Raw genomic sequence first — 22,354 nt, 5'->3', positions numbered from 1 at the left:
ATGCCACAAGTTATAGCAGAGCAATAAGGGGGAGGGGGGAAGGGTGAGGGCAGTGGCCTGTTAGTATCATCACTAGTAACCCAGAGCAAGATGTGGAGACCTGAGTTCAAGTCCCACCATGGCAGATGGTGAAACTTGAATTCACTGAAATCATTTTGTAAAAAAGAAATACCCTTCTGGTTCCCTGAAGTCCTTGAGGGAAGGAAATCTTACCTGGTCTGGCCCACATGTGACTCCAGAACCACAGCAATGTTCCTGACTCCATTTCAGAGGGCAGTTAGGGATGGGCAATAAATGCTGGCCCAGCCAGTGATGCCCACATTCCGTAAATGTGTTTTAAAAATGTTTTCACGTTAAAAATATATTGACAATTTGTCCAGTAAAATTACCTTTTCAAATCTTAGTTACCTTATCCATTTTAAAACTTGCTGCGAATCTTTTATCCTGATTTGTGCTCTGTTTAAATGGACAACATTAAAATGAGCCAGTATGCTTCACAAATATATCATGGCATATGGCACGTGCTGTGGCAGCCTGATAATTGAATTCTCTTAATATTTCAAACTTAGTTGGACTTATCAGTGCTACCATGTTCAAACAATACTTTCAAGGGGAAAATAATAATCGTTAATACGCCCAAAGTATTGATCCCTCCCATCTGTGTATGTGTGTGTGGGGGGGGGAGGGGGGGGCTGCAGTGTCTGTGTCTGTAAGTGTATTTGTCTGAATGTGTGGGCGCGTGTGTGGGGTGTTTGTGTGTGTGTGTGTGGGGGGGGGTGTATCCACTTGTGTGTGTGTCTGTGTGTCTATCATTGTGTGCATTTGTCTGAGTGTGTGTATCTCTGTGTGTGTGTATGTCTGAGTGTGCTTGTCTGAGTATGCGTGGGCGTATCTATGTGTGTGTCTGTGAGCACATCCATTTGTGTGTGTGTGTCTGTGTCTATATTTGTGTGTGTTTGTCTGACTGTGTGTATGTGTGTGTGTCTGAGTGTGTTTTTCTGAGAGTGCATGTGGGTGTAGCTATGTGTGTGTATCCATTTGTGTCTGTGTGTCTATCTTTGTGTGTCTGTGTGTGTGTGTGTCTGAGTGTGTATCTGTGTGTGAGTGTTTGTGTGTCTATCTTTGTGTGTGTGTGTGTGTGTGTCTGAGTGTCTATCTTTGTGTGTGTGTGTGTGTCTGAGTGTGTATCTGTGTGTGAGTGTTTGTGTGTCTATCTTTGTGTGTGTGTATCTGTGAGTGTGTATCTGTGTGTGTGTGAGTGTCTGTGTGTCTGAGTGTGTATCTGTGTGTGTGTCTGTGTGTGAACGTCTGCGGTGGGTGTGTCTGTGTACAATCGTCAAAATGAGGTCTTTTAATTTATTTCTTGCATTCTGTTCTGTTGAGGAATTAAATTTCACGCGTTCATGTTTCTTTTCATTTGTTAAAGTTAAATGTTTCAGATTCACAAAGGTGCCGTGAAACAGTAACATGTAAGGTGCAGGTGTAGAATTCCAGAACATGGGGGGACGGGTTTGGGTAGAACTTTTTAAAAGCTTTGAAAATCTATTTCACGTTTATTGCATTTTTGTTATAAAGCACCGTCAAAATGTTTTATTTAATAACAAAATACTGACCAATAACGGTGTATTTCCATCAGTCAGTCGGATAGAGATTGGACCAGCAAAGCGGGCTAAGGTAAATAACTGCCGAGCCGGAACAGTGTCTCTCATATCAGAATAAGGCCAATCACAATAAAACTCGGTTTACCGACCGATTTATTTGAAAAATTATACAAGTAAAACTATAGATTAGAACAACTTTGCATTCAGGATTCTGAATGGACATTTCCTACAAGCAGAGTGAGAGAGTGTGTGTGTGGGGGGGGGGGGGGGGGAGATAGAGTCAGGAATAAACTCTCACCTTGTGTCCCTGAAAGAGGTCGTTTGCAAAAACAAAATGCCATCAATATAGCTGTTGACTGCTCGCTATCCGATCCAGGAAGCCCTGAGCGGGGAATCATTGAGAAGCAGTGTAATGAATTGCCGGAGGGGTGGGGGAATTATGTGCTTAGGCACCACATTTAGCATCTGGGCGCTAAGCATGTGTATGTAACCCTCCTGAAGAAATAGGAATGTCTTCCATCTATGGCAGTAAGGTACTTTGGATTGTTTCCGCACTGACGGCGGGGATAAGACAATGCAATGTCAATGCTCTTGTGATGTGTCCAGTAACAGACAGGCTTGGTTGGGGAGATTGGGTTTAACCATATATTAAGTTAACCTTTCTCTACACCCTCGCTGTGGCTGTAACACTACATTCTGCGCTCTCTCCCCTATGTACTCTATGAACGGTATCTTTTGTCTGTATAGCGCGCAAGAAACAATACTTTTCACTGTCTACCGATACAAGTGACAATAATAAATCAAAAGAATGGGGAGAGGGGTGGTATAGGGTGGTAACTCCAGCTGCTTCACTCCCCTGCTCTCGATAGCTCTCATCAGATCACAGTTTTAAAACCTTATCCCCCCAAGATTGTATGTCTTTAGCAGGCGCTGTGAGGGTTCTGAAGATTCGTCCCAGGTTTGAGAGGTTGTGATAATCTCACTGTGTTATCTATAATGATCACTGTGCGGTTATGTATATTCCATTCATTCTGTGACCTAGCTGTCTTTAACACGCCACCACCCCTTTTAACAAAGTCCTGTAATCGATTGTAATTAATATAACCAATAAACAGGGTTAGAAACATTACCGCCATGAACTGTTTCAGATTGAGTCAGTTGCCAGTCACAGGTCACTGACTGAATATTAATTAAAAACAAAAAAAATTCACAATTTGTGTACATAGTTTAATTTACAACAGTAACTACATTTCACACAATCTGCGGTGAAGGGACTTTGGGACGACCTGAAGTTGTAAAAGGAAGAAAATATCAATAACCAGGAGGGAGAGAGGAGGCGCGGCCTGGTGTAATCATCTACCTGAATGTAAGGGGCAAATCGTGTGGGTCAGTGCGTTAACATCTCTGCTGTGTGTATGAGACAGGCAGGCAGGATGAGAAAGCTGTCTGGAGATTCTGCGAACGGACTTTACTGGCGGAATATTGAGAGTGTGATACATTTTGCACAGTGTACCACAGGGCTAACATAGCACCACCATCCCGGAACCCCCCTCCTCCCACACACACACATCCCCACATCTCTCACACACACACAAACACCCACACACCCCTCCTTCTCACACACACAAACACTCACACCCCCCCCCCCCCACATCCCTCACACGCACATTCCCCCTCCTCACACACATAAACCCCCACATCCCACACACACACACCCATCCCACACACACACCTCCCACCCACACACCCCCCTCCCCCCCACACACACACCCCTCCCCCCCACACACACACCCCTCCCACCCACACACATACACATATTTCATTTCATGGAACACTCTCACACGCAATGTTTAGGGTTTTAATGTCGACCAGATGGGAGGAGACACAGTCTAGAACCTTCAGATACAATAGTTATTAGTCAACTGAGCAGCAAGTTGTAGTGAAGTTATCAAAGAGTAGTGTCATTTTAAGTAAATGCCGCTTTTATTTAGGAAAACAAGCTTGCCCTTGGCATCAGATGTGTTAGCAAGTTAGCTATGCCGTGACATTCACAAAATCACAACATACTCTGTTTTTAAAAAGATAGCCAATAATTACAGCCCGTAATGTGCAAAGGTGGCACTCAATTATTCACTGTATCTCGGTACCAGTGGAACATTCGGATCTGATCGGCCCGTTCTGAATCCTCTTGTCTGAGTATTAAAACTCGTTCATGTAAAGCACCGGGAGCATGGTCAACTATTTGTCCCTGGTTTGGTTTTGTTATCAGAGATTGTGTTGCAGGTTTAAACACAGCCACGTGTTCCAGGAACTCTAACACGAGTCAATAACTGTTCCCTTAGCAACCACCCTGGCACCAAGGAACTAAAGTATCCAATTAAAATGGTTACTGCAATTACACAATTAACGATTTCATGTCATTACATCACTAGGTGCCACTTAGTATATCCACCTTCCTCACTTGTGTTTTTTTTTAGATATATATAATTCTGGGTCTGTTCAGAGTGTAAGCAGGAAATGTGTTGGGAATCCGTTTTTTCTGCAGGCGAAGCGAGTTGAGGTGTGTGGAACCTTTTTTACTGGGAATGGTGCAATCCCAGCGGGAGCAGATTTCTGCAGCTGGCCTGTCCCCACCTTGCCGCTGAGAACAGAAACTGGACAAGCAGCACCTATTCAGCGGGTCAATTAGCATCTGTGGAGAGATATAGGAGGCAGTCGATGTAAAACTACTCCTCGGCCTTTTGGCTAAGATCAAGTGTAGTATGGATTGGATGCTGCACTTGGTTGAGGTCATTAGGTTACATTGAAGCTTCATATGTTTCATATGAAGCAATTTTTAAAAGCGGCATCTCGGCCTTTTGGCTAAGATGCAAATGAGATCAAGCCTTGGAGGAGGAAACCTCCCCCTCCTCCAATCAGCTTGGCTCATGTAGATCAGGCCCAGGACAGGGCAATTTGGTCGCTTGCCCTGTCTTGTCAGTCTGGATCGGAAATGTCTCAACTTGTTGAGACTCTGAATTGGATTTGATTTGATTGAAATGGAAAAGTTACAACAAAAAAACTGTAGCTGATTTCGTTGGGCTCAAAAGTCAAGGAAACCAAGATATTGCAATTGAACCCAGTGTTCTTAGCCAAGGGAGTATATATTTTTAAATCTGAGGGCTAACTAGCGACTGAGCTGAAAGCAGCGCATGTTGTGATGCCTCATATGGTCGAACATCCAAAGCCGAGTATACATTTTTTTTTATTACTCCATCCTTAAAGCCAGTGCTCAGAGTGGACTGGGAAAACTCAAATCCATTCCTTGCTTGCTCGAAAAACCAAATTCTGAATCCAATTCAACACCAGAAAATGCTGGAAAATCTCAGCAGGTCTGACCGCATCTGTGGGGAAAGATTAGAGCCAACGTTTCAAGTCTGGATGACCCTTCATCAGAGCTGACAAAGGATCAGCCTGACTTGAAACGTTGGCTCTATTCTCCCTCCCCACAGATGCTCTCAGACCTGTTGAGATTTGCCAGCATTTTTTTTTGTTCAGGTTCCAGCATCCGCGGTATTTTGCTTTTATATTATTGAATCCAATTCAAGATTCCCATATGGAAGACGACCAAGTTCTTAGCTGATAAGATGAGGCATTGCACCCCATCTTGTGCTCGACCTGACACTTGGTCTTAGCCAAAAAGATAAAAGTTCTGAATAAAAAAGTTGTATTGTTCAAATACAATGAAACCGATAATCTGACGGACCTGCTTTGACTTATGTATATAGTAACTACATTTTAAAGCAAGGCTAACCAGATAATTGATGAGCTATCTCGGGAACCTTGTTTAGAATGGTTCCAAGTTCCCCTGTGGCTTTGAGATAAAGACATCATTGCACAGAGCAGAATGGGCACAAGGGAGACTAGAAACAGTGGTTGTTGTGATATCCTATTCCACAACCTGAGCACCATCTACAAGACACAAGTCAGGAGTGTGATAGAATACTCTTCACTTGTCTGGGTGAGTGTAGCTCCAACAACACTCAAGAAGAGTGACACCATCTAGGATAAAGTATCTTGCTTAATTGGTACTCCTTCCACAAACATTCACTCCCTCCACCACCAATGCACTTAAGCAGCAGTGTGTACCATCTACAAGATGCAATGCAGGAACTCGCCAAGGCCCTTAGACCTTCCAAACCCATGACCAATACCATCTAGGACAGAGGCAGCAGATGCATGGGAACACCACCACCTGGAAGGTTCCTCTCCTAATCACTCACCATCCTGACTTGGGAATATAGTGGCCATTCCTTCTCTGTCACTGGATCAAAATCCTGGAACTGCTGTCCCCCCCCCCCCCCCCCCCCCCCCGCCCCCCGCCCCCCCCAGTGCTGTGGGTGTACCTACACCTCAGGAACTGCAGTGGTTCAAAGAAGGCAACTAATCACCACCACCTCATGAGTAATTAAGGATGGGCAATAAATGCTGGCCTAGACAATGAATGAAAAAGAAAGTAATGTCCACCCACTATACCCTGATTCGAAGTGAGATGAGTCCTCATTCAACTCAGTTCTCTGATCTCTCCTTCTTTATGATTGAGTAAGACATTAATGAGTCCGTCATCAATGGTGCTCTGGAGTGAATATCTGAATAGTATCCATTATGAAATTTCAGAAATACTTTAAAACAAAGTGTTAAGCAGTGTTCTTTGAAAAGGTAGACATTGTTGAGGAGGTACTTTGCTCCATACTTCCATATTTTCAATATTTATTTGATGTGAATTTTTTAAAAAGCCATGTTTTCTACTTGGTAGGTTAAAATACTTGGTATGTTGTGGTAGTGAGTGAACTTTGGATTGTGGATGATTCTCTGGAAGTTGATTCCTGGAAGTGATGTTATTATTAGTTTGCTCTGTTGTGCTGTGTCAGAACCCTTGTGGGTTTTGGTGGTGTCACTCGAACTCTGAAAGTTAAGCTTTTCAGATGGTTGGATTGTGCTCCAGATGCCTGGGTTGTGTGGAATGTTGCGTGGGCAGAGTTCTTGATTCGCACAAGCTTCCATATGAAGAGAAGACAAAAAAATGATTGGAGATGACAGTGACCCCAATATCCTTTTAATGTGGGTTAAAGCAGGTGTTGCAACTGTAGATAAACCCTTTCATTTTATTACGTTAGACTATTTGCAGTTCACCTTGTTAGTAAATGTGAAAAGCAGTCTCTCGTTTTGCCAATCTCATTATCTTTCTGATTGAGCTGGGCTCACGCTTAAGAATCGGCAGCTGTGTTTCCCAATGTGGGAGTCCAAAACCAGCTTCCCATTCTCGCAACAACGTCCAGGAGTAATCTGTGTGATCAGCTAAATTCCAAAGCCTAATACATTCAATTATTGTCCTGAAGTTTTAATTTTATACAGAAACAGGATTGCATAATATTGGGTCGGCAGGCTTCTTTAACTTAAGGCACAATTTTTTAAAAATGCATCAGCTGGTTTGTTCTTTTTCCTTCAAATTCTTTGTTCTGAACATTGGGATTATGGTTTATTAACAGGTTTGAATGGAGAGCCATTTAACTTTGTTAGTGTATGGGGCATTCTTACGCTTTCTCAAATATAAATCACATCAATTCTCCTATGATATGAGGATTGTCCCTTTTATGCCAAGTGGGGCAGGCGATAGCCTAGCAGCATTTTCACTAGACTATTAATCCAAAAATTCAGCTAATGTTCTGGGGATCCGGGTTCGAATCCCACCACGGCAGCTGGTGAAATTTGAATCCAATAAAAAATATCTGGAATTAAGAAGCTACTGATGACCATGAAAACATTGCCGATTGTCGGAAAAACCCATCTGGTTCACTAATGTCCTTTTGGGAAGGAAATCTGCCATCCTTACCTGGTCTGGCCTACATGTGACTCCAGAGCCACAGCAATGTGGTTGACTCTCAACTGTCCTCCAAGGGCAACTAGTGATGGACAATAAATGCTGGCCAACCAGCGACGCCCATGTCCCATGAATGAATTTTTAAAAGTGTCAATTTCTTGAGATTTAATGTTAAAAAATAAATAAAATCATTTTTAAACTACTGGATAAATGAGCAGTATGACTTCTTTTAAATAAGAGGTTTCTGAAGAACTGGGGGTTAAAAGTTAAACACACCAAGGCCAACTTACCTTGATTACTTTGGAAGTTTGCTGCATCCAGTGTATGCATCACGTCACAGCCAGTCAAAAAGCAACAATTTATTCTCCAAAAACACTTTGCATTGGAATTGCACTGCTGCCTCCCAGCACCAGGGACACGGGTTCAGTTCATGGCTTCAGTCACTATCTATGCGGATTCTGCACATTCTCCCCGTGTCTGTATGGGTTTCCTCTGGATGCTCTGGTTTCCTCCCACAGTCTGAAAGACCTGCTGGTTAGGGTGCATTGGCCATGCTAAATTCTCCCTCAGTGTACCTGAACAGGCGCCGGGAGTGTGTCGACTAGGTGATTTTCGCTGTAACTTCATTGCAGTGTTAATGTAAGCCTACTTGTGACACTAATAAAATAAACTTTAAACTTTTTTTTATATGAGGATATCAAAAATGCACATGGATGTATTTATCTAATCCTGAAGTAAAAGTAGGAGTGGAAGAGGGGCATACTTTTTCATTACGGAAGTAATAATATTGTGCCATTAAAGCAATGATGCACAATAGTCTCTCCCAATAAAACTTTGTAACACTGAGCACTCTTGGTGCTATTGGAAAAGTATCTCCATGTTATGGATGAAGTTTAGGTGTACCCAGAAGTTCCAGCTGACAAACTCCATTCTCCATTATTATGGAGTTACCTTGCCATGAGCACTCGGATCCCTGTCGTGTAGCTACAAGCAGATCACATGAGAAGGGAAGCACTGCCGTTTCTTGTTCACATGAAGCCAGTTATTCAAGTACCCTGCCTCATGTTAAAAATGGAACTGATGTGTCTGGAAAATATTATTCTACTGTACTGTGTTTGGTCACAGAAGAATGAATAATCATAATGTGTACCTTTTAACACTCCTTAAGCTGCTAAAGGAATCTGCTGCTGCTAGATCATCATGTGTGAGAATTCCGTGAGAAGCTACACATGACATCGAAAGTCTTTCTGTTCTACATAATATTTTGAAATTGAGTTGAAGTAATTCTTAATGTCATATTGTTCATCTGTCCAGTAATTTAAGCATGCTTTTATTTATTTTTTAACATTACAACTCAAGGAATGGACACTTGGCATAAAAGAGATGAGCCTCACATCATAGGGGCAGTGACGTGATTTATAAATGTGTATTTGACAAAATGTAAGAATGCCCTATACACTAACAAGGTTAAATGGCTCTCCATTTAAGTCTATCCCTATTGTGCTGTTCAAAACACAGTTAGGGCAAATGCAATATTCAATATAACATCATTACTCCAGGTGTCATATCTGCGTAGTCTAACTTTTAAATATTTCCAGCATCACCTACTTATGGAAGTATTTATTTTCCCGGTTTTTCCTACCATTAATGATCTTCAAACTTTTACAACTACATTTGGGAATCCTCTTTACACTGTCCCCTGAATTTCATCTCCTTTACTTTTTAATTTTGAATGTTTCTTGAATGATGGGACCTTGGGCCTACACCTGGATTTCCCAATGAATACAAACTACAAAATCTAGTGGAATACGTCACAAATGTTCATGCCTTTAAGACAAAGGGGAGCAACCTATGGGCAGTCTAGCTTAGGCTTTTACCACAACGGTAACTTTGAAAACATACGCCTGAGTAGTTAGCCGGATGTAAACTGAGACATCAGCCAAAGTCTTGAGTCCAGTAAAAGCAGTGGAAGGGCAGATCACACACAGGAAAATAAACTGAAGCCAAGCAGTGGGCTTTAACATTGGCTACAGAACCGATTATGCGGCAATTTTGGTACCTTCTTGGCTTTGGATGTAGCTTCTCTGACCGACAAAGTTAATTTTCACAAGTGACGAATAAATGTGTTTTACCGACTGCAGCCAAATGCCCATTGGGCAATATTATCCCAATTACAGTCTGAAAACTGCAGCCAAAATAAGATTTTTTAAAAAAACATTCATGTAACACCAGAATTATGAAAATAAATAATTTTCTTTTAATACTGATGTTACGATGCAACATTGACAAGCCATGTCAATTTTCCTGATTTTTAAAAGCCCATTAAAACCAATTTTTGAAATGTAAATGAAACAACATATATCTGTTCAAACAGACCACTGGATCGATCTCTCTGTGAATGGTAGCAGATAACAAGGCTGAAAGGTTTTTCAAAGTATCAAACCACTCTGTAGCTCAAGTTCAGATTTAGTCTGAACCGTGATATAAATATTTTAAAATACAAATTACATTATACTCCTGCAGGAAATTTTCTTTGTGCATTTGGAGAATGTTTTAAAGTGAAAAATATTTACTGCGGCAACCATTTGGGACACAAATTCATATGTGGTTTAGATTGGCAAGATTCTAAAATGATAACATCATAATCCAACACAAACAACACAGCATATTGAGACAATATGATCAGAACCCTAGTCACTCCTGAAACCAAGTTTTTTAATTTTTAAAAAATACATAGTTTGGATAACAGAATGCTTTTGTATAAATCAGAAATTCATCAAGATAGATAAATTAAACAAAGCTTGCAAAGATCAGAGCCGGACTGGAGGAGAAAAGTAATAGTTATCCAAAATCAGTCATCATTGAATGCTGCTGCATTGGGTCTTTTTCGTTAACTAATGTCTGTGTTACATCTCCATTGAAGTGAAGGCTAGCCTATATCTCTGATAGCCAGCAATGCCCCTCATGCTATGCTTCCTACAATGAAATGGTGACACTCAATAAAGACACTTATCAGCCTAATTACGGTTAGGTAGTAATAACCCTAAACCATATTTTGATGAGTCAATTTGGCAATATTCTATTTTTGTATGTTAGTCTTGGTTGCTAATAATTTAAACCGGTCCTCTGCACATCCATCAGCAATCAATTATTTTATGAAGTAAATTAACAGACTGTCTGTAATCTCAAAATGGAACAGTGGATGGTTAAAATACATGTGCCTGAAGGTTCAGAAAAAGCCTCCGGATATTTGGATTGGATTGAAATTTGAGGCTTGCAATTTAAATGTCTTTCATTCTCTATTTGAAATTCTCTTTCAACTGCACGGACTGTTGTTCATCGTAGAAAAATTATAAACTTATAAACTTATCCAATCTTAATTCTTGCACAATTAAATTTAGATGCGCACAATTAAATCTTCTAAACAGAAAATATATTTAATTGAATTATCAGATACTAAATCTTATAAAGGAATGCATTAAATATTTATCAATGACTCTTAAATATCCATTGCTAATGTACTTAAATGATTTAAAATGCTGTGTTTGAGGCAAGTTGGAGTAGATATCTTGTGTAGCATTGTCTCTGATGCCACAAAGCTCCATTTCATGACTAAATGAAAACGGGCAACCGCTCCCACTTTACAGAGTGGAACTTTGTGACTGGGGTCAAGAGAGAAAATGCTGGAAAATCTCAGCAGGTCTGCCAGCATCTGTAAGGAAAGAAAAGAGCTGACGTTTCGAGCCCAGATGGCCCTTTGTCAAAGCTGGGGTATTGTGACTGGGGTGTTGTGAATTCAGATTTTGAAGAGTTGAACTTGTGCGAAATAATTTCAAGAGACACAAGCAAGAAAGGCTCGCAAAGATATAGAAAACTTTTGTTGGTGAGGATATATCTTTTATCAACCTTTTTACAATGTTTCTTGTGCCAGGATTTCTGCATCGTCTCAGAGCAGCAATTGTGGAGTCCCAGCTTCGTGCTAGAAAGTTTCCCTGCAACATCTGTCCCGTCAATAAGAGGCATTCAAATGTTGGTGATGCCACTGTGAATTTTTAGGAATTTCTAAAAAAAATGTCAGTGACTATAGTTAAAGTACAATTTTAGACTGCACAAATCCAGCAGGAACATCTTTGAGGCAACCACTGATCTTCATTCATTAAATGGGTAATATAAAAGTTTAATGGTGTATGTAATGTCATTAAAATAAATTAAATATATGTTCCAGAACATCTTTAATGCACCAATCAACATAATCTGAATCAATCTGATGATTTTATTTTATTTATTATTGTCAAATATATTGGGATACAGTGAAAAAGTATTGTTTCTTGCACGCTATACAGATAAAGCATGCTGTCCATAGAGTACACAGGTGAGAATGAAAGGATAGAATGTAGTGGTGCAGTTGCAGGTAGAGAAAGATCAGTTTAATATATGACAGGACCATTCAAAAGTCTGATGACAGCAGAGAAGATGGTATGTAAAACGGATATGAATTCAGCAGAGAATAAAAAAATAAGAAATATGTGGATTTCTGGAATGCCTTTCAGTACTTCAAAAATCCCAAAATGCGTGACAGTGAGTGAAGTGATTTGATCTGTGGTCAGTGTTGTAAAATAGGAAGCTTAGCAACTAGTTCAAGCGCAGCACCCACAAACAGAAAAGCGATAATTGTCCAGATAATCAGTTCTTAGTGATGTTGAATGAAGTATAAACGTTGACCAGGTCAACAGGAAGAACTCCCCTCTCTGCTCTTGAAAATAGTCATGATGTGGAGATGCCGGCGTGCCATGGGACCCTTCATATCAGAGAGGGCAGACAGGGACCCACCTGGAGGACGACACCTCCAACAGTGCAGCTCTCCCTCAGTACTGCATTGAACTGTTGAGCCGAGATTCCTATGCTCAAACCCGTGCAGGAATTTGAATCTCAACGTTCCGACTCGGGAGCGCTCCCACCAAGCCATAGCTGATGCATAATTGGTATTTGAGCAAAATTTCTATATCTCCCCTCCCTCTGCATCACCCCCGCCTTTGAATGTGTGAGTGGTAACTTCATTTGATAATGGTAAAGTGTATTTAATAAACCAGTGGCAAAATGTCATTAAACTTTGTTATGTAATGAGTTTTTAATGCTGGTAATATTCATGTTCTGGGATTTACTGTTTCTATACAGTACTTACAGATGTGCCTTGGCAATGTAAGAGGGAGCCTGGCTGACCACTTTTCTGACTATAAATCTGCAGCATTGGCAGTTGAATAAATGTCCTTACCTTAAAAGAAATAAACTCGCTAGGACTGCAAGTTAAGGATATACTCGCTACAACTATACTGGCAAATTTCTAAAAATACTCTCCATTGTTGCAAATGTTGATTTTTGAAAATAACTTGAATTCCTATTTGTTTTGATTGATAGGAGAAATTGCAACAATAACAAGTTCTGGCTTCTATTACCCTTTAAAGACTGATTTCCTTTTTTTTTAGTTTGTGAGAAACTATTATGTTTCCCATCGCATATTGCTTCCTGCAATAATATTCTGCATGGACGTCAGGCTGAATAAAACTGAACCGACTGAGACCAAAGCGCAGAGCAAACACACGTTGTCTTTAAAGGGCTGTAGATTTTATATTTATAGCCTCGGAATAGTCTATGGTTTAAAAACTTGCCAGTGTACGAAACTTCTTTCCCTCAAAAGACAGTCCACTGCTAATACAGCGCTTCGTGAATACCTGGACTTCACTTGCATAAAGATATCGACCACATTCTAATGAACTCACTGTCTATAATAGCATTTTGGGACATTTCTGAGAGGTACCGAGGTTGCTATATAAATGCAAGTTTGTCAGAACGAAGAAATACGAGTATGAGTGTGTAAGTGTGTGCGTGTCCATATTCAACTGAGAGCCGAATTAGCCCCGACTACGAAGTTTATTACAGTCAAACAACCTGTTGGCACTGATTGAGGTACTTGTGGACTGCAGGAATCCATTGGGCTATGCCCAGCTTGGGACGGGGTGGGGGAGCGGGTCAGGGTGAGACAAGGAAAATTTGGAAATTGGGGTGGCGGGGGGGACAAAAAATGTGGCACAAAATAACGGAATTCGACAGTTACAAATTGTGTTGCATTTACAAGATGTTTCTATTTACTTGACAAAGCTCTGTACGCACCCATTTTGGAAGGTGCTTTGCCAGTATCTGGGTCAAGGGGAACAAATGTTATTGTAAAATGGTAATTATGTTTCTGTTTAATGTATTTCTGTTCTTTTTTCGGGGCAGTTTGGCAGAGAAACCCTGTTTAAGTCTCTGCCTTCGGCCAAAACAAAGCTGCAATACACATTTCTAAGATGGCACGCAATTTAGTTAAAGTGTGCAATACATGTGTAAGGACGGTTTTTGTCTTGGTCCCCAGCAAGTGTGTGGTGAGAGCAACTAAACTGAAAAAAGCGCTGCTTCCAATGAAAACAGATATCACAGAATCAAGACAATTACCAATGTTTAAAGGACAATTGCACCCAAATTACAAGCACGGAGAAGGGTCACTGTCCTCTTGGGCGTTGTTCGTCCAATTCAGTGCCGCTTCTGGTAGCAGGAGCTGGAGATTTGTCTTGCTGGATTCTCAGACAAGTCATAACATTGCACTGTTCTTCCATATCTGTCGGTTCATTTTCTGCTTAGTACTTTCTTTAAACCGCTAAAGTTTGTCACAATCACTAATATTTTATTATTTAAAATGCATTAGGAGAAATTGATATTTGTCAAGCGACGTGTTGACATTTTTTTTTGTAAAAGGACATTCTGGCAGTAATGCCTAAAGGCACTTCTTCAATCTTAGAATCTCCGAGTTTAATAATAGCTCATCAACTTTATTTAGGCCCGTAAGTAAAATTGACTGATAGTGGAATTGGTCTAACCGCAGATATGCAAAGGGAGAAAAATAGCAATAAGGAGAGGATTACTGATTTAACGGCCATTAAACGCTGTCTTTATTCTGCATGCATTAATTGTGTGATTATCAGTGAATATTAATGACTTTGCCGCTACATGTAAAAAAATGCAAACTGTCGCAAATTACTGGCTACAAAGTGTTTCCTTGTTGCGTGGTGAGATTGTGTTTATTCAGAAATGCATACATTGTGTCTGAAACTTTGCTGCGGAGAGATTATAAAGTGGTGTACGCGCTGGCCACCAAATTCAATATTGAAAGTGGTATATTAGCTTTGGTTAAAAGTGGTCACTGCAATCCCAGTTTGGCAGCTTCAGGCTGGTCCATTTTTTTTCTCTGGGCTGTTGCTTTCTTTGGCTACATCTCCAATCCCGTGGGCCCTGATCTCATATCCCATGGAACCTCCATCCGTGATTTCACATCCTCAATCTGCTCTCTCCGCCTGCCTTGAGAAAATTAAACAATCCAGTACTACCCTCCCCCCTCTCAAAGTTGATACACTTATGCCATGGAACTGATGTGCCACGGTGTCATAAAAGTTGACTCTCTGATGTAAATGCTGTTAAACAAATGCGAAGAATTGCAAACATTCTGCCTTTTGAAAGTCCATGGTGCTCTGACATTTAATAACTTTGTTTGATTTGCTTTTCAATCAAACCCACGTGTGCCGCCAGATTATAAAGGCGGGCGGGGGAGAGCAACTAGAGAGAGAACTTCAATATTAGAATATGCTGTCGACTTCAGAGGGAAACTTCCAGTCTCTAAAATTATCAGACACAACTCAGAAACTGATCAGCCCGCAGCGTCGAGAGAGATAATTGGGCGGCACAGTGGTTAGCACTGCTGCTTCACAGCTCCAGGGACCTGGATTCGATTCCCGGTTTGGGTCACTGTCTGTGTGGAGTTTGCAGGTTCTCCCCGTGTCCGCGTGGGTTTCCTCCGGGTGCTCCGGTTTCCTCCCACATTCTGAAAGCCGTGCTGGTTTGGTGCATTGACCCGAACAGGCGTTGGAGTGTGGCGACTAGGGAAATTTCACAGTAACTTCATTACAATGTTAATACTTGTGACTAATAAATAAACTTCAACTTTGAACTTTAGTTGTGTGTCCTGCCATTCAGCAGCGAATGAGTTAAAAGTTGGGTACAATGGGGCGGAGCGGTTACTCGCTCTCATGTCTGGGAGAGATGATGAATACCGTCACGGCATTTCCCACACAAATAAACACAGGACCGTGAAAAATAGCCGCTTGTAGCTTGTGTTATAAACACCTTGTTGCGCCGCTTCTGGCTTTTCTTAACTCCTCCCCAAAACTACCGCCTTGTGCCTGAATCTCAAAGCTGCTCTCACTGAGATTGCACTGGACAGGGGACTATTGATCACAAACAGGCTGCAAAGCAGAGTGGCCAACCTTGAGTGGGATTTTAAAAAAATCTTCAACCAAATTTAATATTGTTAACCCTTTGCTGTTATAATCGGCGATTGTCTTGGTGGGATTTTTAAAATCTTCAATCAACTTTAATTAAATTTGTTATTCAGTTAGTTCAAAGGTGTGAATTTCTTTTTTTCCTAAAAATCAGTGTCTGGCCTTAAAATATGATTGCACACAATGAGGAAATAATCAGGTTATATATTTGTGAAAGTTACGGTGCTGCATTGAACCTTGCTGCTATGGTTGCTGTTTGTTTTTTAAGTTGTCTTGTTGCAAAACGTGCTGAGCCAAGAAATATCCGAATTCTTAATTTCAAACATGTATTTTACCTCTTTCTGTCAACACCAAATCGGCCTACTGGCGGGATCCGTGATCAAAAAGAAAAAGAGGTTCGCCAACGCACTTAAACATATGGAACTGTTTTCAGAAGTAGTGCTGCATTTTTAAAAAATGTGTCACATCACCAAACCTGAGGGGTGACCCATTCCCCTTCTCCAAGTGAGTGACACTGGAGACCCCTGAAGGCGATGTGAGTAGGGGCGAGGGGAACACTCCTCTTCTAGAATAATACCATTCCAAAGGTGCGGGAAAGTAACTTTTCCAAAGTGTAACTCGATCTTTTCTAAGGGGGAATACACCATTGTTCCAATCTGTTATCCAGCAGTGAAGGCAGCCTTTTGCAGAACCCCTGCTCAGGCCCCTAGTTTAAGATCGAGTCAGATGGTAATTACCAAATTCACTAAAAACAGGTACGCCTTCAGCTGTTTCTAATGGTATGAATTAATGTTGGGGGCAGGCGGCACCAGATTTCTTTCATTACTTTTTCATTATATATCATGCTTTTTTTTTCAAAACTCGCCATATTGTAGACCACCCACGATTAAAGCTTCATTCATTTCCTGACATTTTATGATACATGACTTCAAGCTACATAACTGAGACCTAATTGCCTTTTTTCTGATATATTGTTTCCTCTTTTTTTCTCTCTTTCAGCCGGTTTGGCACGAAGTGTGCCCGCTGTGGCCGGCAGATCTATGCCAGTGACTGGGTACGAAGAGCACGGGGCAATGCCTACCACCTGGCCTGCTTCGCTTGTTTCTCGTGTAAGAGGCAGCTGTCCACGGGAGAGGAATTTGGGCTGGTCGAGGAGAAAGTGCTGTGTCGGATCCACTACGACACCATGCTGGAGAACCTCAAACAGGCAGCAGAGAATGGTAATTGCAGTGAGATTGTTCATCTGATACATTTTAATGTACTGCCTGTGCCCTCAGAACAGCAAAGAAACGTGACACAATGCATTCTATCCATCAAAGGCTACAGTATATGCAGTCAAGAAATATTGTGCTTGGATTGAGATGTCTTTATTTAAAAAACAAATGGTTCGGAGGGCAGATAAAATATTCAATCTGTGAATTGATGAACCACAGTCACTTCTTAATTCTTTCACCAAATCAGTCTAAGCAACATAAAACACTTTGTCTTTTGGAATGTTTTGCTGCCTCTTGATGTCACTGGTTATGTCTGGCTGTAATTACTGTTCTGGTAACATGTCTTGTTCTGAGTTGTGCTGGCTGTTCACTGTGCTCTACCTTGGATCAGAAGCTGTATATGATAGGGTGACATGTTACATTGGATTTCCATGAATCAATCAGGAGTTGCACTTTGCATGGGTATACTCCAGGTGCTCCAGTTTCCTCCCACAGTCCGAGAGGCGCGCTGGTTAGGTGCATTGATAATGCTAAATTCTCCTTCCGTGTACCCGAACAGGTGCTGGAGTGTGGCGACTAGGGGATTTTCACAGTAACTTCATTGCAGTGTTAATGTAAGCCTACTTGTGACACTAATAAAATACACTTTAAAACCTTAAGCTTTATCTGGAGCTGTATGCGTATGTGGTGTAAAAATGACCACAGTAGCTCTCGCCACAAAGAGTCAACGTTGGTTGTGTCCTTTCATGCCGTTTATCCATTGTCTACCTTGTTTTTGCCCTTGTGGCCTACGTAGCACCACATTCTTGGTGTTGACTACAAGGACACACCTGCCATCAATGGCAGTCTATGACTGGGCTATAGGGCACATAATTTTATCTGGAAATGATTGTTTTCTGTTTTCCTCTGAAAATTGAGGGTTTTGTGTCCATGTGCCACTCCACCAAACAATTTGGGTGGGGTTCACAGGAAGCGCCAGATGCTAAAACTGGATGGCCAGGAGGCACTTACCCATTTTGCTTTGATGGTGTAACAACATTTTGGGTTTCTTTTTATTTGGCTTTTCGCTTTGATTTTCCTTGTATCAGTGTTGGGAAATGGAAATTCTTTCCACTTTCGCATTCCATGTGTAACTCTTTCCATGCAATGTCTTATGCTGGCCATTCTTGTGACTTGTTGAATTGAGATGAACAATTTGAAAATATGGACAGCTTTATTCCGAGGATTTATAACCATTCGTAACTGAGATTGCCGTTAACATATTTTGATGAGAATTTGCCTGGGTCATGAGAGGCTTCAGTATGGGGTCAATAGAATAGATAACTATTTTCTCGGGGGGGGGGGGGGGGGGGGACATCAATGCTAGGCCATTCAGTGGTGACATTAAGAAGCAATCTTTGAACGGTTGTGGCAATTAGGAACCCTACCCCCCAGAAAGCTGTTGAATGTAGAAGTCAATTAAAAATATCAATATTGAGATGGTTAGGTTTTGGGAAGGATATTAAGGGATATAACCAAGATGGGTGAATAAGGCCGCGATACAGAGCAACCATAATTTAATTCATTCATCTCCAAAGGCTGAATGTCCTACTCTTGTTCCGATGTCCCCACATAATTCAAATTGAGACCCTAGAGTTCAAAGGACAGTGCGGTAACATACTCTTTAAGCTGTATATTTTGAAGTATTTTGTTTGGCAGTAGCAATAAATTGTTCATGATATTCGCTTTCCTCATTGTTTTGCATTTCAAGTATATTTTGTATACCTTTCCGAGGTGCAGCAGCTCTTAATTGCCCACGTCATAGCTACCAGTATCTACTTTTGTGCAACTGAATCTATTGGTAAAGAAATGATTTATTGTAGTAGTTATATTAACATGGATATGGTGAAACAGGCATGGTTTTTTAAATAATGGATGTTAAGCCCACAAAAGGGTACTTTGGAGCATTTTATCAGAAAGGGCTGGCACCCTTCCAAAGGTTTCTCGAAGCCTCTTAATGTTACCTTGTTATTGTCATAGAAAAGTACAGCACAGGAGGCTATTCAGTCCATCGAGCCAACGCTGGTTCTTTTGAAGAACAACCTAGTTAGTTAGTCCCACTTCCCCCATTCTTTCCCCGTATCCCTATTTCTTTTCATCTTTATGTGGATATCCAATTATCTTTTAAAGAACATAAGAAATAGGAGCAGGAGTAGGCCATCTAGCCTCTCAAGCCTGCTCCGCCATTCAATAAGATCATGGCTGATCTGATAGTGGGTTCAGCTCCACTTACCTGCCCGCTTCCCATAACCCTTAATTCCCTTAATGGTTAAAAATCTATCTATCTGTGACTGAAACACATTTAACGAGGTAGCCTCTACTGCTTCATTGGTCAGAGAATTCCAAAGATTTACTACCCTCTGGGAGAAGAAGTTCCTCCTCAACTCTGTTCTAAATTGACTCCCCCCATATTTTGAGGCTATGCCCCCTAGTTCTTGCTTCTATTGTAAGTGGAAATAAAGGCTACTATTGAATCTGTCTGCACCATCCTACGAGGTAGTGCATTTCAAATCTCGTCCAGGAGTAAAATACTGCAGATGCTGGCAATTTGAAATTAAAATCAACAGTGTTGGAAACAGTCAGTGGATCAGGCAGCATCTGAACTGATGGAGCACCATCAAGCTGGAACGTTAACTCTGTTTCTCTCCACAGGTGCCTGCCTGAACTGAGCATTTCCAGCATTTTCTGTTTTCATTCCAAACCACTACCTCCCATTTCAAATTAGTGTTTCCTCATCTCATCTTGCCTCTTTTTATTGGCCAATCATCCTAAATCTGTGCTCTCTGGTTATTGGCCTTTTGAAAATTGTGAATAATTTGCTTTTTAGTTCCTGTATCTAAAGCGCCCTAGATTTTAAACACCTCCGATCAAATCTGCTCTTAGTCTTCTCCACACTAAGGAGAACAATCTCGGTTTCTTCAGTGTGTCTCTGTAATGGTCATTCCTGGAACCATTCTAATGAATCTCATCTGTTCTCTCTCGCAAGCCTTGACCTCCCTGGAGTGTGGTCCCCAGCTGGCACTGAGTTAGTGCTTTATAAAGGGTTAACATAACCTCCTGGCTTATTCTGAAATGTGATCTCCTTGGTACTGTTTCCTATTTTGTTGGCTGTGGTGGATGGGGATGGGGTGTAATTGCCTTCGCCAGCACAGTAATATGTGGGCCATTTAGTGGCACAGAGGTATTCTGGCATTTAACCAAAATAAGACTTTGCTGGAAAATCAGTCAAGATCAATGTACTTTATTGAAGATAAGAATACTTTCATGTTGGAGATATAATGTCCATTTATGTTGGCCTTACAAAATCATTGAAAATCAAAATGTGCAATCATTTTCTTTTTTGATGGTAATGATAGAACTTTAAGATTCGTGAGCTCTTATTGGAGCCTCACTTCCAATGGCCATTCTGTGGTCCCTTATTGATTCATAATTTCTCAATCAGTTGTGGTATTGTTGCATTGTCTGCTCATCTATTGTTCATACACAATAAATGACCTTGTGTACCTGACCAAAGGAGGGGAGGCAATGGCCTAGTGGTATTATCACTAGACTACTAATCCAGAAACTCAGCTAATGTTCTGAGGACCTGGGTTCGATACCCGCCACGGCAGGTGGTGAAATTGGAATTCAATAAAAATATCTGGAATTAAGAATCTACTGATGACATTGAAACCATTGTCAATTGTCGAAAAAACCCATCACTCATGTCCTTTAGGGAAAGAAATCTGCCAGCCTTATCTGGTCTGGCCTACATGTGAATCCAGATCCACAGCAATGTGGTTGACTCTCAACTGTTCTCTGAACAATGGCAACTGGGGATAGGCAATAAATGCTGGCCAGCCAGCAACGCCCATACCCCATAAATGAATTTTAAAAATTAATAATAACTAGCCATACGACAACATGCATCTATATAGCACTGGCTATATAATAAAAGATTCCAAGGTGCTTAACAAGACAATTGGTCAAGCCACATTTGATACCAGGCCACATAAGGGGGTATTAGGATGGATGATGAGGTAGGGTTTGAAAGAGTGCTTTTAAGGAGGAGTGGTGGAGAGGTTTAGGAAGAGAATTCCAAATGAGGACTCGACAGCCAAAGGCACATTACTCAATAGCGTGGCAAGAAAATTAGAGATGTGCGAAAAGCCAGAATTGGAGGAACACAAAAATCTGTAGGGCTGGAGGAGTTAGAGCGAGAAAAGAAATGTCATGAATGAAGGGATTTGAAAAGCAATTGGGCTGAGGTGGGGGGATGGAGATAAGTAATGTTACAGAGTCCTTGCTGATAGAGAGGATGTGGGGTCTATCCAATGAAATCCTATAGTCTTTGAATCTTTTATTCCTATCGCATAAAACAAACAAAAGCATATTTTACAAAAACAAAATCGCAGGAGATGCTCAGCAGGTCAGGCAGCATCTGTGGAGAGTGACAGAGTTAACACTTCATCTTTCACAATCTTGATGAGAAAATGACTTTGCATGGTCCGTGGGATTAAAATATTAAACTCACCTAGGATTGTAATTCCCACTGGGAGAAGGAAACACGATGGTAGCCGAGTTAAAATGGAGGTGCTAGTTCCGGCTTCTCCACCCTGTTTCTCAAGTCCTTTCCAAAGGGTTGCCAGGCTTTGCCTGATTATGGCAGGCAGCCTAGTTAATCAATGCCAATCAAGATCTTATTCCAATTTAATTGCCTAATGGGCAGCATGTTCACTCTGTTCAGTGAAGCCTGGCAGATAAACCAATGAAGCCATTCCACTTCAATGTTATAATTCATGTTCAGGGGCCAGAGTGAGCAGGAGTGTTCCTCCGAGCTCTGCAGGAATAAGGTGAGATTCTCCTGCCAGGTTACTCTCCACACCCCAGCATGACCTTCCCCTGATCTATCCTATTCCTGTCTGAATCAGGCTCTGAGCTGCCCAGTATGGTGTCAGATTGCTACCCACTGTATACATGTTAATGAAGCCTGGTCCTGGAAGTGGGCTGAGTCTTTGGCCGGCAACATTGATTAACGTTTATTTATTAGTGTCACAAGTCGGCTTACATTAACACTGCAATGAAGTTACTGTGAAAATCCTCTAGTCGCCACACTCCAGCGCCTGTTCAGGTACACTAAGGGAGAGAATTTAGTATGGCCAATGCACCTAACCAGCACGTCTTTCAGACTGTGGGAGGAAACCAGAGCATCTGGAGGAAACCCACGCAGACACGGGGAGAACGTGCAGACTCTACGCAGACAGTGACCCAAGCGGGAATCGAACCCAGGTCCCT

The 22,354-nt window shown here is 41.3% G+C and overlaps 1 protein-coding gene across 1 annotated transcript in view; it reads left to right on the top strand.

The window, feature by feature from the left end:
- lhx6a (LIM homeobox 6a) overlaps positions 1 to 22,354 on the top strand; it is a 107,410-nt gene that overhangs the window by 56,402 nt on the left and 28,654 nt on the right. Inside the window, exon 5 of the mRNA XM_078227593.1 lies at positions 16,827 to 17,047. Within this exon, the coding sequence (XP_078083719.1) occupies positions 16,827 to 17,047 (221 nt within the window). The remainder of the gene's footprint in view (positions 1 to 16,826; positions 17,048 to 22,354) is intronic.

Source organism: Mustelus asterias, chromosome 13, assembly GCF_964213995.1.
Source record: "Mustelus asterias chromosome 13, sMusAst1.hap1.1, whole genome shotgun sequence".
NCBI lineage: Eukaryota > Metazoa > Chordata > Chondrichthyes > Carcharhiniformes > Triakidae > Mustelus > Mustelus asterias.
This window is presented reverse-complemented; position numbering and strand designations above follow the sequence as displayed.